Genomic DNA, 15,396 nt, shown 5'->3' with positions numbered 1-15,396 from the left:
CGGGTCAATTTTGCATTCTCACGCGTAAGATTGCGAGGACTTTATTTTTAGAGAATACAACACCTTTATGCAAGTTATGCCACACACCATATGTAATAAAGAATGAGTGTGAGGGTGAGAATATGTGATATTGATATAATGACAACTGAAAAAAGAAGAACGAAATGAACGAAGTCACAAAATGTGTCGAAATTGATAAATAGGCGAACACCTAGGAAATCAAGCATGCACCCCTCCCCCTTAATAGCTGTAATCGTGAGGGTGATTTTAGGCTAAGTAAATAAAAAGAAGAAGAAAAAGACGAAGAAGAAAAAGGAAAGGAAGAAGAAGAAGAAGAAGAAGAATATAGTTTTCTGTACGGGGCGTAGTCTCTTGACAAGTTTAAAATTCGACGATTCTGCCGTTATTCTCGGCTGGCGGCGTGAGCTCCGGCACGTTGAGGGTAAGATCGCATTCGCTCTCCTGCTGGTCCTGTAGCGGGGTGGACGAGGTAGATTCCCGCGTTGGTTCCTCGGTAGTGCGGCCCGTCAGCCAGTAGGTAGTCATGGGACCCTTGTCCTGCCGGTCGAAGACAAGAAAAGTACAGAAATAGTGATAGAAGGAGAGGAGAATGGAGTGTGTGACAGTAATCGAGAAAGATGACAAGATCAAGGCAACATGGTTAACTGACGTGTTCAGTTATTTGCATATAAGAATAGTAACAGTTTTCAATTTGGACTCTTCACGAAAATAAGTAACTGGGCTTTTACATTAAAAACAAAATGCCACGAAATATTTGAAGGACCAACTTTGGAAAGTCCTCACTGAAATGAAAGAGCCGAGAAGAATATGTCTCTAACCGTACTCTTTCAGGTCGGCCTGTTCAACACTTCTGTGTCATTAGGAACGTTATGATTATTTCAATAGCATATGATTTGTGCAAGTATCGAGACAAACTGATATCAACTTCGTTCCTTCAACGCCCATAAAGAATATTTCAAGCGTCTGTCCTCATCCTTTCACTTTCAAGACAAGGAAATACACTCTCTTTCAGAGCCATGCAGTAGTGAAGTCAGAACATGCTGAAGACGCATTTCTCTAGGAATACATCGTTACTTCACAGTATGCCATTGGGTAATGAGGGCTTAACATTTGCTCGAATACATGTATTCACAGGTGTTTCATGGGAAGATCGACGGAGGTAGACATTCAATACCAAAGAATTTTCGTAGGTGCACAGATGTAAAACCGTTGAAACTCCCCGGTCTGAAAGGGGATGTATGATTTCGAGGAGTCTTACCGTAAGCAGGACTTCCTCTCGTCGAACCATGGTATATCCTCCGGTAATATTTAGCACACGGTGGCAGTTATCACTAATCTGGATTCGGTTCGCTGTAAAATAGGATTGACGGTAAATCGCAGGGAAGCATTATTGTATCATATTAGGACATGTTTTGTCACACATCAGACAGCGATTGGAAAAAGCACGGCCAGGTCATAGTATAGTATATTAGTTATGTCCTCTCATGGCATAGCGTTTTTAAGTGCTTGTAAATCATTTCTATAAACACCAGATGATAGAACAGTGATAAAGCATGCACACTTGATAAACCAATTTTCTCATTCTGTCTATGCTAAATTAATGAACAATTGTTGATAATTTCAATGTGTGCGTAGATGTGACTCACTGAAACAATATTTGGATACGCTAGTGGTGATGGGTAATGCGAATATGACAACCAAGGAATATATACGTCGAATGTGTTCTTTTCATATTTTTCTTTTGTTATTCCATGCAATGCAGCAGACCAAAACTAATTTTCTTAAAATGAAAAAAAAAAGTCATAACCTTTGGGTTTGAAGGTTATTTCGGAAAAATAAGAAGTCCTTCGCGGCGTCTTGGAAATATGAAAAAAACCATCTCTTTTTTTTTCTGATGATAATTACTGTACTTTTATTGTCTGATGGCTATTACAGGAGAGAGCCTCAAACTGGCTCTCCCACAAAGACAAACAAAACAAATAAAGTGCAGGTTTTCGCCGGTATTAAACCGCATCACCCCAGTTGATGTTTCAATTTCGTATCCTCAATCAAAAATATCTTTGCTGATTATTGTTTAACATAAATTACAGAAGTATTATGCGATCGGTTAAAAGAGAGGACTTTGATAAAGGGTTCAAGGACCAAATACTCACGTAGTCCGTTGGACTCCATCTTGGAAGCAATGTTCACTGTTTCTCCAAAAAGGCAATAGCGTGGCATTTTAGAGCCGACAATTCCCGCCACTACAGCGCCTGGTGCGTCAGAACGGAGGAGATGGGAGGAGAGGAAATCATTATTAAGGAATAGTGCACAGGCTGTGAAATAAATCCTGCTCATTAAAAAAAAATACTCATAAAAAGCTGCAGATTTTTCTAGGATTTCACAGATATTTGTCCGAAGATCAACAAATTTTAAAGTCCACGTGCAATCTCATTTTTAAGGAGTATTGGTTGCCTCAAAAGGTGTATTGGACCTCTTCAATACATTTAGACAAAATGTCAAGAAATTTAGCAAAAATCATTGACATGATTAATCGCTTTGAAGAAAGCTCCCTGACATAGTTATCGTCATTAGATTTTTACCATAATCATGATTATTACCATCATCATAATATAACTATCATAACTAACATTAATTGTCATTACAATTGCAAATATCATGTTTAATTTCATCATCATCATTATCATTACTGTCAGTATTATCATTATTATCACAATTACTCTGTATCACCAATATCACTTTAATATAGCAGTTTCATGAAAGTTTCTCATGTGACATTTCCTGTACACCAAACTCAGTCTGAGAGTTTTGACGACTGGTTTAATAGTCGGGGTCCTAGTTGAAGTGGTCAGTGATACCTGTGTGGATTCCGATACGAAGGGTCATCTTTGTCCTCGGTCGATGAGGGATCACAAGACCTTTGATACAGTTCAGCAGGTCGAGGGCCATCAGGGCGATCTCGCTGGCGTGTTTGTTACCATTTCGCTGGGGCACACCTTGGGATTGAAATGTGACAATGGAAATTTGAAACAGGAAATTGGGGAAAAAAAGAGAAATATTTGAAAATATCCATGGAAAGAACAACAAAATAAGCTATCAAAGTGATAATAATGATTCTACTATACCACTACTAATACTACTACTACTACTAATAATAATAATGATAATTTCATTTATATATGGCGCTTTTTTACGGGTGTTGCTAAGCGCACTGGTGCTATTCGTACAAGAAAACTAGAAAACACAATAACATAAGGACAATGCAAAACCAAAATAACAGTAACGAAAGGAAGTGATCTGATACTGTGATACAATAAGTGACTTTGTGCTCCTCCAGAATACAACTGATTAAACAGATGAGTTTTGAGTAGAATATTAAATGATGCAATAGATGAGGCATTCTGAATATGTACATTGTATACAGGCAATGAACAAGAAAATACTTATATATATTATCATATTTATATGAATGTGTATATGTACATGAATGTGTATATGTACAATGATGATACAAAAACCAATAAATCAAATCAAATCAAATCAATATGAAGAGAAAGTATCAGTCGAAATCAAATCACAAAGTCATCTTGGTTGCTATAGTGTGTATGCAAATTTGTACGAATTGAAACTTGGCTGTAGAAATTAAAACTGATTTGGAAAATGGATTTTCAGTTGAATGTGATTCTGAATCTACACTGATATAGTGATTAAAATAATGTCACTGAAGCTAGAAATGACAGTCAATCTAATTCTTTTATCCAGGACTCTTGCTACGAACGCTTTCAGTGAATAGGTCGGGAACCATCTTTGTCAAGGGTGATGACTAAATAAAATCCCTTCTGTTAGAAACACATACCAGGTTTTCATGCTAAGAAACTATCCTCGAAAGGTTTTAGTTAAAGTCTGTGAGAAGTTGGAGTTGTTCTTACCAGAAACAACCATGTAGGCATCACCGATGGTCTCGACTTTGTACACATTGTAAGTGTCGATTCTGCTGTCAAAGTTTGTGTACACGTTGTTTAGCATCTCCACCACCTAGCGTGGGACGAAATAGGGAGCGAAGAATTATCGGTGAACGCTGAAACACACTTTTATTTTGCCGAAGCGGGTTCCAAAGTAATGACTGTATATTCTCACTTCTAAACAAAATTAGGACGATTTGTCAGACAATATCGGCATTGTGATGTCACATCCAACGATTACGGACAACAATAAACAGGTGCATCATGGTAATTGACAAAACAAAGATATCATGAAGGTACAAGTATAATAAACAGTAGGTAATCGAATGCGTGAACTCTGTACGTTAACCCATCTAGTCCAAGATGTACAACATTTCTATGATGGTGTGTGATTTCTTCACAACTTTTTTTTTTCTGAAAATAGAGTAAAATATAACTCATCGGAAATCTTGCTTATGCTTTATTGTTTGACTTGGTTGAAGAATTTTCAACATTTTAAACGTAATAACTGATTTTAAGATTGGCAACATATCGTAGAAGATTAAAGTCCAATTTCTCTCTCAAATTGGCACATTGATTAATTATTCAACCAGTGACATCTTATATGACTATAAGCTAATCATATACTGTGCAGTGAAATCAAGTGGTGCTAATTAATCAGTAATGAGCAGATGATGATTTCTACAGCAAAATTCCTTTAGGACTTTATGGTTAGATAGGCATGTGAAGTTAGTTTCTCTTAAGCCATGTTCACCACTACTTATGAATGAAAAACCAAGTCTTGCTTAATTTTGAATGTCCACTCATACCTAATACCAATACTGTTATGCAATGGTTACAGCTGTCTCGAATCGATACACTTACTTGCAAAGGAGAACTCTCCGAACAGATCCGAGTGAATCCGACAATATCCGAGAACAGGATCGTAGCAGACGAGAAGTTTTCGGCGTGCACGATCTGGTTCCGCTTGAGATTCTCGGCCACCGACACGGGCAGCATCTGGTAGAGGAGAGTGTCCGTGCGCTTGCGCTCCTTGTGCAGCGCCTTCGTCTGGTCGGCCAGAGTAAGCACGTAGTTCTGCATGTTGTAGGTGAGGGACTCCACCGCCTTGATTATGATGACGCTGAAGAGAACGACCAGGACCATGATACTGATGCTGACCGCAAGGTCGGCGTTGTTGGTCCTCACGGCAGCGTTGAGATCCGTCAAGATAACCTGTGGAAAGGAGATTCGAAGAACAGAATGGTTGTTCCTCCTGCAATCTCTTGTTTAATCTTACCCGTGCTATCCATGCAACAGATGAGAAACACAGCAGCGCTCAGTGATACAGTTTTAAAGATGGTTAGTCCAATTCAAAAGAGTCATCCTGTGTTTGTTTTATCCCTGTTTAAAAACGTATTCCATGATAAAAGCAGCATGATATTTAACAATCCTCATAGCTTTCATTGCCTAGAACGTATCAAGAAGACACTGCAGTATCATGGTTTATCACACATTGGAACACATTTTCGGTGACTAATGTAATACAAAAACTTTAGTCTATGTACTCATGAATACATACAAATCGAGAATCAATAAAATTATGCATAGTTATTTTGTCATGACTGCAATTGCCAGCTTCATGAACAAGGTAGAACGCAGGAATTCAGAAATGTGATTTATTATTGCAACAGAAATCTAGGCATGCAATTGCGAGAAACGGACCTCTGCCATCTGTCGCTGGATGTCGCGGAGGATGTCGATGTAGATGGTCATGTTGTCGAACCACCACTGGCCTTCCTGCCACGATGGCTCGCGGGTGGCGTTGTTGTACGAGATGATGGAGCGCATCTCCGTGATCGTGTTCTGGAAGTGGTCGTCGTGGAGCGAGTTGGCGATCGAGTCGTCCAGGATCATGCGCACCAACTTGGAGTACTTCTGCGAGGCCCAGATGTTACTTTGACCCACCTAGAGTGAAATATGCAGATAAAAGAAAGATACTTTTTACTATTTATATTTCCTTTATTTCAAACATTCAATTGAAAATGTTTTTCAGAAAACAATTTTTAGAAAACGTGGGAAAATGTATCGGAACTATCTTGGACAGGAAAAAGTTGAAGTGACTCCTGCTCTTTTAACAAAATTATTGTAGACACGAGAGTTTTGATACAAACAGCACTGTAATTACTCGAATGCTGAGATCTGTAGTAAACAGCAACCCCAAATATTTGAGATGTGAATGTCGAACAGTGTCGAACCTGCATCTTTTCCATGTACCAGCGGTAGTCAGTGAGCCGAAAGAAACCGCCCTGGGTGTAAAACACCGCCCCTAGCGTCCGCTCGATACCAGTCTGCTCCATGCCGACAATGAGCAGCTGGTAGGCTACCAGTGTCTCCCACAGTCCAAGCCCGCCGGACTTGCCCACGCTCTCGTAGAGCCAGTCGATGAAGAGCTGGATGGCGTCCGTGTAGAAGTGAATGACCTCGTAGATGGTGGTGTTGTGGATGTCGAGGGTGAGGCGGTACTCGAAGAGGTAGGCCATGAGGGCTTCCTTGTTCTGGAACTGTTGGTAGGCCATGGTCCCCTTCACGGGCCAGTCGTTCAGACTCTCCAACACCTGTTGTACAGTTAGAATGTTTATAAACGTTTGACCTTTAAGAGGTTATTAGTATTTGACTCTTCGCATGCCGCGGGTATCCGAAAGGGGGGAAATACTGACAGGTGAAAGGTAACTCTGGCAACAATTCTGTAAAACACGTTTTGGTGAAAGTTTCGGTGATGGCAGAAAAGTCTGTGAGTATTCCATTCGTCGTCTAACAGACTTAATAGTTATTAGTGGAAAAGTGAGCAAAGAAAATGGGATTCCATCTGGTCAGTTTATTCTGTCTTTATTTGTTACAAACTCAAAAAGCTGCATCACTTCGGTGATCCCTCGCATTTATCCCCAAGTTGAATTATCCTTCGGGTTTATGCCAGGTTCAAGTGTGTGCGTGTGTGTCACACACAAACACACTGCTATAGCTTCTGACCACCCGAGCATTGAGAATTAAGGGTTTCTGGGACGAACACTGCACTAGGGCTTTCTATAGCTCAGTCGGTAGAGCACCGGTCTAGCAATCCGGAGGTCTCGGGTTCGTATCCCGATGGAATCCCATTTTCTTTGCTCACTTTTCCACTAATAATTTATATTCTTTCTGGTCAGTTTATTCTGTCTTTATTTGTTACAGACTTAATAGTTGTTACATTTTCGTATCTGAGTCAACGTTATATGTTGATTTAAGATTACATTCAGAGGCAAGGAGAAAAGGAGGACCAGAAGAAGAAAGAGGAGGAGGGGGTGAAAAAGAAATGAAGATTAAGAAAATAAGGAGGAGAAATGCGAGAAAACAAAAGCATTGGGTACCCCAGTTACCTCGTCCGTCAGCGGGTAAGTATTGATGAGAAAAATCTTTCGTTCTGGACCAGTCGCCACGCTCTGCTGCATCAGAGAGCTGATGTACAAAGCAGTCATATCCCGTTCCATCTGAAGACTGTGGACCAGCGTTCCAACCTATAAAAAGGGAGAGACGGAGAGGTAGATGGATTGTGGATTTATAGTGATGTATCGTCTACTTCTATGCGCTTTAAATGAGGAGGTTCGGGGTTTGAGCTTTGCTACGGCACCTCCTCTCTACTCGGGTACATAAAGGAATTCCCGCACCCGGAAGAGGGTTGACATTAACCCTCCCAGGATCATCAGCCCAAAATACCACTGGGATCATGTACCATCAGGTGTGATTACAAGTACATTTTCAGCGTGTGTGCCACAAAGTCGTTGCGTGGTTGGGATGCACCCCAAGGATACCAAGGAATTGTATATTGTATATACAATATGTATATTGTATACATTCTTTCATGTTATACTTTACGCACCTTAATTTCTGTTATCAAAAAGTGATGTTCATATCTTTTTTGTCGAAAAATGAAATAAAACATTGAATTGAAATTGAATTGAAAGAAATGAATATACTAGTTTACAACGTTTGGTGCGTTTGTGATTGGCATTATTAAATGGTATGTTTGGGAGCACTTATTGAGCACCACTACGTTCGAGAATTCGAATGACACGTCATCCTGTGCTCCTAATACATGACCATTCCCTAAACAATTTCGATCTCACTCCGTGTTTAAATTTCTTAAAGTTAGACGGGCAAGCTATATCAATATAATATACATTTTATCGAAAATATAACGCGGCAAACCTGGCGACTGAATCGGACGTTTCGTCTAATCTCGCTGGCGTCCACGCTCTTCTTCAGCGTGGCGATGAGGTCGGAAATGGCGAGGGCGGTGAGGACAATGATCGGCATCAGGGTCAGTGTCAGCATCTTGATCATCTGACGTCGCTTGCCATTGGGCGTGAGGGGCGTGGCCGAGCAGAGCATCTTGTTCGAGTCTTGGATAGCCTCACGCACAGACGTTTCGACCTGTGAAACGTCACGCGTTTATGAAACACCGTGAAAAGGATGTGATTCTCTTTTTTTAATGAAAATCATAACAGCGAGAATGATAACAATATGAACTAGACTTGGAATTTGTCAAGACTGACAAATTAGGTGATCCGATCTTTTCTGAAATCAATGATTTGAGTCCTGATCCCGTTAGGCATGACCATCCAGGTTTCTTCTGTGTTGACGGGACATTGGCCGTGTGATGTTTGGATTCTCATTTAGAAAAGGGAGTCAGACCTGCCATCTTTGGTACCGAATTCCGTATACACTAACGGAAATACAGAATGAAGTATATTTGACCTTTGAAATCACTTTGCACACCCAAGATGGCGTCTGAGCAAAAAGTGATTATCTTATGAAATGATTCTTGTAACATGGTCTTTACGTGTGCAAAATATGGGAAAGATAGGACACGTATTCACGAAGATACAGGATGATACATTTATGACCATTGACCCTAATTCAAATACCCAAGATGGTGTCCAATAGAGTAGTTGTTATTTTATGAAATAATGTACGTGACATGAACTTAATACAAAATATGGGGGTGATAGGATATGTTTTTCTTTAGTTATTGCAAAGGAAGTTGCAGAAAGAAAGAAATATCTCAATACATCGAAGATAAGCTTATTTCAACACGCTTTTTGACATGATCCCGTCTTCGTATGAGAAACAAAACACACATTTGCAATAGCGCAAAGTCTCAGCTACATCATATTAAGATTTCGGAAAAATTCACCGAAGGGTAAGTGAGGTAGTGCTCGATAAAGACAATCATGTCAATTTTCACATCTAGAAAAATTCCCTCCCATAGAGATAACACGTCATAACGAAGATAAAGAAAGAAGTACATTTGACGTTTGACCCCACTTTGCACAGACAAGATGACATCTGAGCAAAAAGTAGTTATTTTGTGAAATGATTCTTGTAACATGGTCTTTGCGTGTGCTAAATATGGGAAAAATTGGACATGTATTCACCAAGATACAGGATGAAACATTTATGACCTTTGACCCTAATTTACATACCCAAGATGGTGTCCGATCAAATAATTGTTATTTTATGAAATAATGTACGTGACATGAACAAAACATGTGCAAAATATGGGATTACTAGCCATTGTTGTTGTTCATCTATTGCACAGAAAGTAGTAGAAAGAAAGAAAAATAAAGAAAAAATTGTGTTATTTTTATAGAAATTTGAAGGAGAAGCATAAGCAAATCAGAAAAAGATAAAGTTAGGAAAGGAGATTAAGAATAACTAAAGAAAAAGAAGAAAAAAAGTGTTTAAGAAAATTAAAAAAAAACATTGGCAGGGGTGAGCCTCGAACCAGGGACCTTATGATTACGAGTCGGATGCGCTATGCAATGACCTATTTTATGCTCCATAGGCCCTGTGTATTAAGCAAAATGACGCTGCATCGAATCCACGTGCCATTTTTCAACCAAGTTTTTCGACATGATGCCGACGTTGTATGAAAAAATGGAGGGCACATTACGATAGCCCAAAGTCTCAGCTACAACATACTAAAATCTTGGAAAAATTCACCGAAGCATAAGTGAGCTAATGCTCGAAAAAGATAGTCATGTCAATTTTCACTGCCAGAAAAACTGCTCTCCCATAGAGATAACACGTAAACTGGTCAAATTTTACAAGGATACTTTCAATTCATTTTTACGAGGTGATGACGTTATCCAATCAAAATGTTGTTTTTAAATTAATGAAATAACATTTCATAAGCTACAACATACTGAAATCTGGGTGAAAATTGGCGAAATTTAAGTGAGATACGCTCGAGTGAATTTGAAATTTGATGACGTCATTTTGAAAATTTAATTTTTTTACTTTATTAAGAAATTTGATATCTTTTAATCATTTTTCCAGCATCGCCAACCCATGAAATAACATGTACAACTCATCAGCTTTTAGAATATGTAAAGAAAATGGGGGGTCACCGTCTATCCTGACGAGTAAAATCGGATTTAAAATTGGCGGTTTTTTGGCATTGTTGCACTGTATATCGCCATTGACGCGCGCGCGGAATTTCAACTTTGACGGGCCCGTATGACGTCGTATTGAGTCGGATTGACTTGAAACTTGGTAGAAATATTCCTTGACATTTCAGGCATCCGATAAGTGTAAAAAAACGGGAAATTTTTATTGCATATGAGCTGTGCAAGCGTATATGTGCGCGCGCGTACGCGTGTACGCGTCCGTCAAATTTTTTCAATTTTTAAAAAAATGTTCCAAATGATCTGAAACGTGTGCAAAAAAAATTTGAGCTCGATTTGAGCATACAAATATTTCAACGCGCGCGTACGCGCACGTTTTTAAAAAAATGTAAATTTTGAGAACATGAGTAGAATGCGCATAATTTGAAATATGTGTGACGTAAATTTCATTGAAAAATTCTATTCTATTAATGAGATATGAATGAGAATGTGTTTTCATATAATGACGTCATAGTGACGTCACGGTCGACTGATCACTTTGATTTTAGTTCGATTGCCGTCTTTGGGAGATGATACATGTATGGTATAATTTTGACATTGATAGGAAGAACACTTTCTGAGCTAACCTGTCCACAACTTTTGAGGAGAAAGAAGAAGAAGAAGAAGAAGAAGAAGACGAAAGAATCCGTACAGATACAGAAGGTGATCCGAGAGGATACTCGGATCACCTAATTCAATAATCTGTAACGATAATTTACCTGGGTGAACATATCTAGCTCAGATAAGTGACAGTGGTTGTACTTCGATTCAGTCTTTGACATGACAGTGGCAATGGTAGGAGTAATTATGTTTATTCATTATTTACGACTAATCATCATTAATGATAGTGTATTGTAATAATAGTCATCATTATGGTATAATCATTGTTCTTAGGGTGGCTGGCGTATTTAGTAAATTACGTTCTCTATCATTATCATTATTCTCCTCATCATCTTTACTTTTATTGAACTGATTATAATTATTTTTCTACGCCCCACTTTCATCAATCTTCTTTCCTTCACTCCGTCTTTCTCTTTCTCATCATCACAGGAATCATCGTTATCATTGATTATTAGAATTGCAGTTTTTGTCATCATCTTCTTTTCGAGAAGAGGTGTTGGATGTGGGGGGGGGGGGGGTTGGAGAGAGATGCCCTACCTGACTCATGGAACCAAGACTTGAGGCGATGCTGGCCACCCGCTCCCCGCCGGTTCGGCGGCCATCTCCTGCTATCATATTGTCCATGGTGGCTTGATCTGGCTGGATGGAAACGAAAACTAAAAGAAGGTAATAATGCGATTATTGCTTGTAGACACAAAGTGAGACTAACGAAGGGTTAAGAAGATCAACAAATCCAATCAAATTCAATTTAGTTCAATTCAAATTCACTTCCACTCTTCACGTACTTGCATAAAATGACAAGAGCTGCCAAAGCAATAACAAAGAAGAAGAAGAGAAAAAGAAAAAGAAGAAGGTGATGATGATGAAAAGGAAGTCTCTGTTGGACGTTCTGTTTTAGTATTGGACCCATCCACGGCACCCTTCAAGCTGATTAAGTATATCATAGAGAGTATAAAATCACCATTTATTTTGTCCCATACGTGGTTTTATATACCCGGAAATTAGGGCGATAAAACGCCCAACACATATCAAGAGGAGATAAACAATAAACATATAAATACTAAACAACAGATTTGTGAATATTCCAACATCTGCACTAGCCGTTTGACAGAATTCTGTATGTTTGTAGGTTTGTCGAACTAGCTAGATGTTTGGCTTCCCCGCAGACACATGAAGGCTGCATGTAAGCTTGGTGCTAGATTATACCTTCATCACTGTCACGCTGACTGTTTATTCCAGTGAACGCTTTGTAGCTAATTGCAGTGAAACCCTACAACTTCTCTGTCGTATAGGAGGATCAGTTCTCCGTTGCTATGGTAACGAGTGAAATGGATTAGTTGTTTGGTTCAAGGAAGACTTATATTTGACTTCCAATTTCAATCTCTTGTTGCTTTGCAGTTTATAGAATTGCAATAAACGTGTAGCTTTGCTTTTAACCAGCTTTTCTCATACTCTACCTTCTCCAGCTATACAAATATAAAATTGTTGTCTTCAATAGAAAATATCAAACTATAATATTAAATTAAAATTACCTTTGTTCTGAAAACCGATGTCAAAATGACCTGAGTTAAAATGAAATTGAAAGAAATTGAGATCACAGATACAAAGAATACAGAGTTTAACTATTCCTCTGTGAAAAAAAAAGGATTATCGTGTAGATAAGAAGCGTACATGATATGAAATGAAACGAATAGTATATCGTTGTTTCACAAGACCTTGCAAAAGCAGAAGAAGAAGAAGAAGAAGGAAGAGGAGGAGGAGGAGAAAGAGAAGGAGAAGAGAAGAAATGTTCCTAAAATTCGAGTGTAACAAACGCTTTTGATCAAAAAGAAAGAAATGGCTGTTAATACGAGACGTAATCATGGCGATTGCTGGTCTGAATTTGAAATGAGCAAGAACGTAGTCGTTGATGATAAATCTCGTGAGACAGAACCTTTGAGCAATTCAAATAAACCTACATTTTAACTCAACTGTATTCCAGTAGAGATAGCAGTATTCATCAAACGCAAGATCTCGTTTCAATGATTACAACAAATTTCAGCTCTATCTATATTACCAAACAAAGGAACAATTTGAAATTGGATGCGCGTCATATTTCATGCTTAAATATAAAATATACTTATTTGTGGATAGCTTGCCAGATTTCCAAACCAAGGCCTTGTTTTATCATGCAACAGCACAGAAAAGTAAAAGTCATCAAAATTTCATTACCGTAATTCATGAACATGGAAGGACGACAATAATGATATACTTACACTGAACGTGAACGACGTTTTATGCAAGATAACTGCTCTTTACTACGTTTCACCACGTTTTGTCAGTCATTATTTCCAATTGGAAATATCCAGATTAATGAAGCTTCAGCGATGGTTGGCACACACACTAAAGTTGAGAGGAAGGCACTCAAAGAGGTTGAGTGAGAAAAGTCTTGAACGCATGCGCAAATGACGTAACAAGTATAGCGATGGGCTATTGGTCGTATAATCTGGAGTAGGTGGAGCTAAATTTGTTCATCGTTGCTCACTAATGGAATCAGTTGATGCAACAAAACACTGTTCATTCCGTCTATTCATGTCATTGGTATTATAGTGGTTAACACACAGTGAAGACTGTCACTATCAACACGATGTTACGATATTTGTGTGATAATGAAACCAACTCGCAGTGATTTCACGAATATCAATTGTGCATGTATGTGTAAGTGTGTATATGTGTACAGTTATTCATACATATTACTATTGTTTGATATTCATTTAAAGTACGTATGATTATCTATTTACTTTATTGTAAGATCTAAATATGTCAATCTACCTGCCTGTATAAATCGTCATTGGTACCTTTAAAACGTTTTGTATCATGTGGATATGGAAAAATAAATGAAAAGAAATGAATGCAATTGGGACATTGCGCGTTGTATTGTCACGAAAATTTTGCCATTGATTTACATATATATATATATATATATATATATATGTATATATATATATATTCTGTATGTACAGTATATATATATATAATATATAATAATGATATAGTATGGTGAATATGATAATAACAATAATGATAATGATGACGATGTGACCTGCAACATGCGACCTTTCTGTATTTCATTTAGTGACACTTATTTAATTGGATTTTTTTTGTTTGTTTGTTTTAATCGGTTTCCCCAGTTATAGTTGGTTTTAAAAAACATCCGCATTTTAAACTTCCTCTAATCTGATTTATCACGGGACCTGCGGCTGTACAAACTAATGCTTTTACGCAGGCCCCATCATATTTTTTCGCATCATGACCACAATTTAATTCGCATGTATACAGACCTTGTGTTTATACTAAATCAAACTTTTGTACATTCCGATGAAGTCTCATCTAAATTATGTTTTGTATAATTTTCGTATTTATATACTTTATTGTGATACACTCAGCAAAAAAGAAATTAAACACTTTTTTACATATATTATGTTTATATTACTCAGAATTTTTGGTGAAATGTTAACGTGTTATATACCACATGAAGGGTAATTTGATTGGCTATCACCTTGATAAGTCAATAAAAAAAGGGAAACTTTACGAATGAGTGAACACTTTTGTTTTTCTCTTCCAAGGCACAAAAGTGAAAATTGCAAAAATGATCAAGTTGTCATTCATGCGTAAATGCTCTTCCATGTAACAAGAAGAACAAAAGACTAATTTGACACAATAATGAACATGGATTCAGTTGTAAAAATATACCTATGATCTCTATAAATTCTTTAAAGCTCACAAGATCAATAAAGGCTAAAAATAATGGAGGAAAATGAAGAATGTTCTGTCAAATTCCAATTCACATGGAATGAAAAAATATGCAACATTCTTGTTTAACAAAAATGGTAGAATTTTGAATTGAATATTCAAATTAGGAAAATTGTGAATTATATTGGATTCTTGAATATGTCTTATGAATTCTTAAGGTACTAAATTGAATGAATGAAATAAAGATATTCTGTTCATTTAATCATCTTCGTGCCCTTACTCTCTATGTCACCTGAAGTTTGAGTTGAGTAAAAATTCTTATTTTCCGCCCTGAAGTTTCCCATTTTTATTTTGTTTGAGGTTATAGAGAGACAAAGAGAATATAAACTTAATTTTGCTATTTCTTTGCGTCTCTCATTGTGTTAAACTGGTCTTTGTTATTATTGTTGTCTTAAAGGGCATTCGCAAATGAAAGACAATATGTCAATTTTTGCAATGTTCACTTTTGTGCTTTGGAGGACAAAAACAAATGTGTTCACTCATGCGTAAAGTTTCCTTTTATATTTACCTACTACGTTGATAGCCAATTAAATTACCTT

At 37.7% G+C, this 15,396-nt stretch overlaps 1 protein-coding gene across 1 annotated transcript; it reads right to left on the bottom strand.

The window, feature by feature from the left end:
• Positions 1–381: 381 nt before the first annotated feature.
• On the bottom strand, positions 382–11,689 carry LOC139732265 (uncharacterized). Its single transcript, XM_071643137.1, has 11 exons — positions 11,603–11,689; positions 8,205–8,429; positions 7,376–7,513; positions 6,221–6,580; positions 5,688–5,930; positions 4,848–5,198; positions 3,951–4,056; positions 2,880–3,017; positions 2,175–2,273; positions 1,280–1,371; positions 382–558 (listed from the first exon to the last, which is right to left on the bottom strand). Exons 1-11 carry the CDS (start codon positions 11,687–11,689, stop codon positions 382–384), a joined length of 2,016 nt encoding a protein of 671 aa, XP_071499238.1.
• Between the last annotated feature and the right edge of the window lie 3,707 nt (positions 11,690–15,396).

This window comes from Diadema antillarum, unplaced genomic scaffold, assembly GCF_040938485.1.
Source record: "Diadema antillarum isolate AM-2024a unplaced genomic scaffold, OU_Dant_1.0 seq00000407_RagTag, whole genome shotgun sequence".
Lineage (NCBI taxonomy): Eukaryota > Metazoa > Echinodermata > Echinoidea > Diadematoida > Diadematidae > Diadema > Diadema antillarum.
The sequence above is the reverse complement of the archived record's forward strand: the minus strand, read 5'-3'. Positions and strand labels throughout refer to the sequence as shown.

Bases quoted from the DNA above. Each gene is read 5' to 3' on its own strand.
- LOC139732265 (XM_071643137.1), bottom strand. From the start codon at position 11,689: ATGGACAATATGATAGCAGGAGATGGCCGCCGAACCGGCGGGGAGCGG. The intron at 5,931-6,220 runs GTTCGACACTGT...ATTTCACTCTAG, and splicing joins GGTACATGGAAAAGATGCAG to GTGGGTCAAAGTAACATCTG. The intron at 2,274-2,879 runs GTATCACTGACC...CTGACGCACCAG, and splicing joins TCGTATCGGAATCCACACAG to GCGCTGTAGTGGCGGGAATT.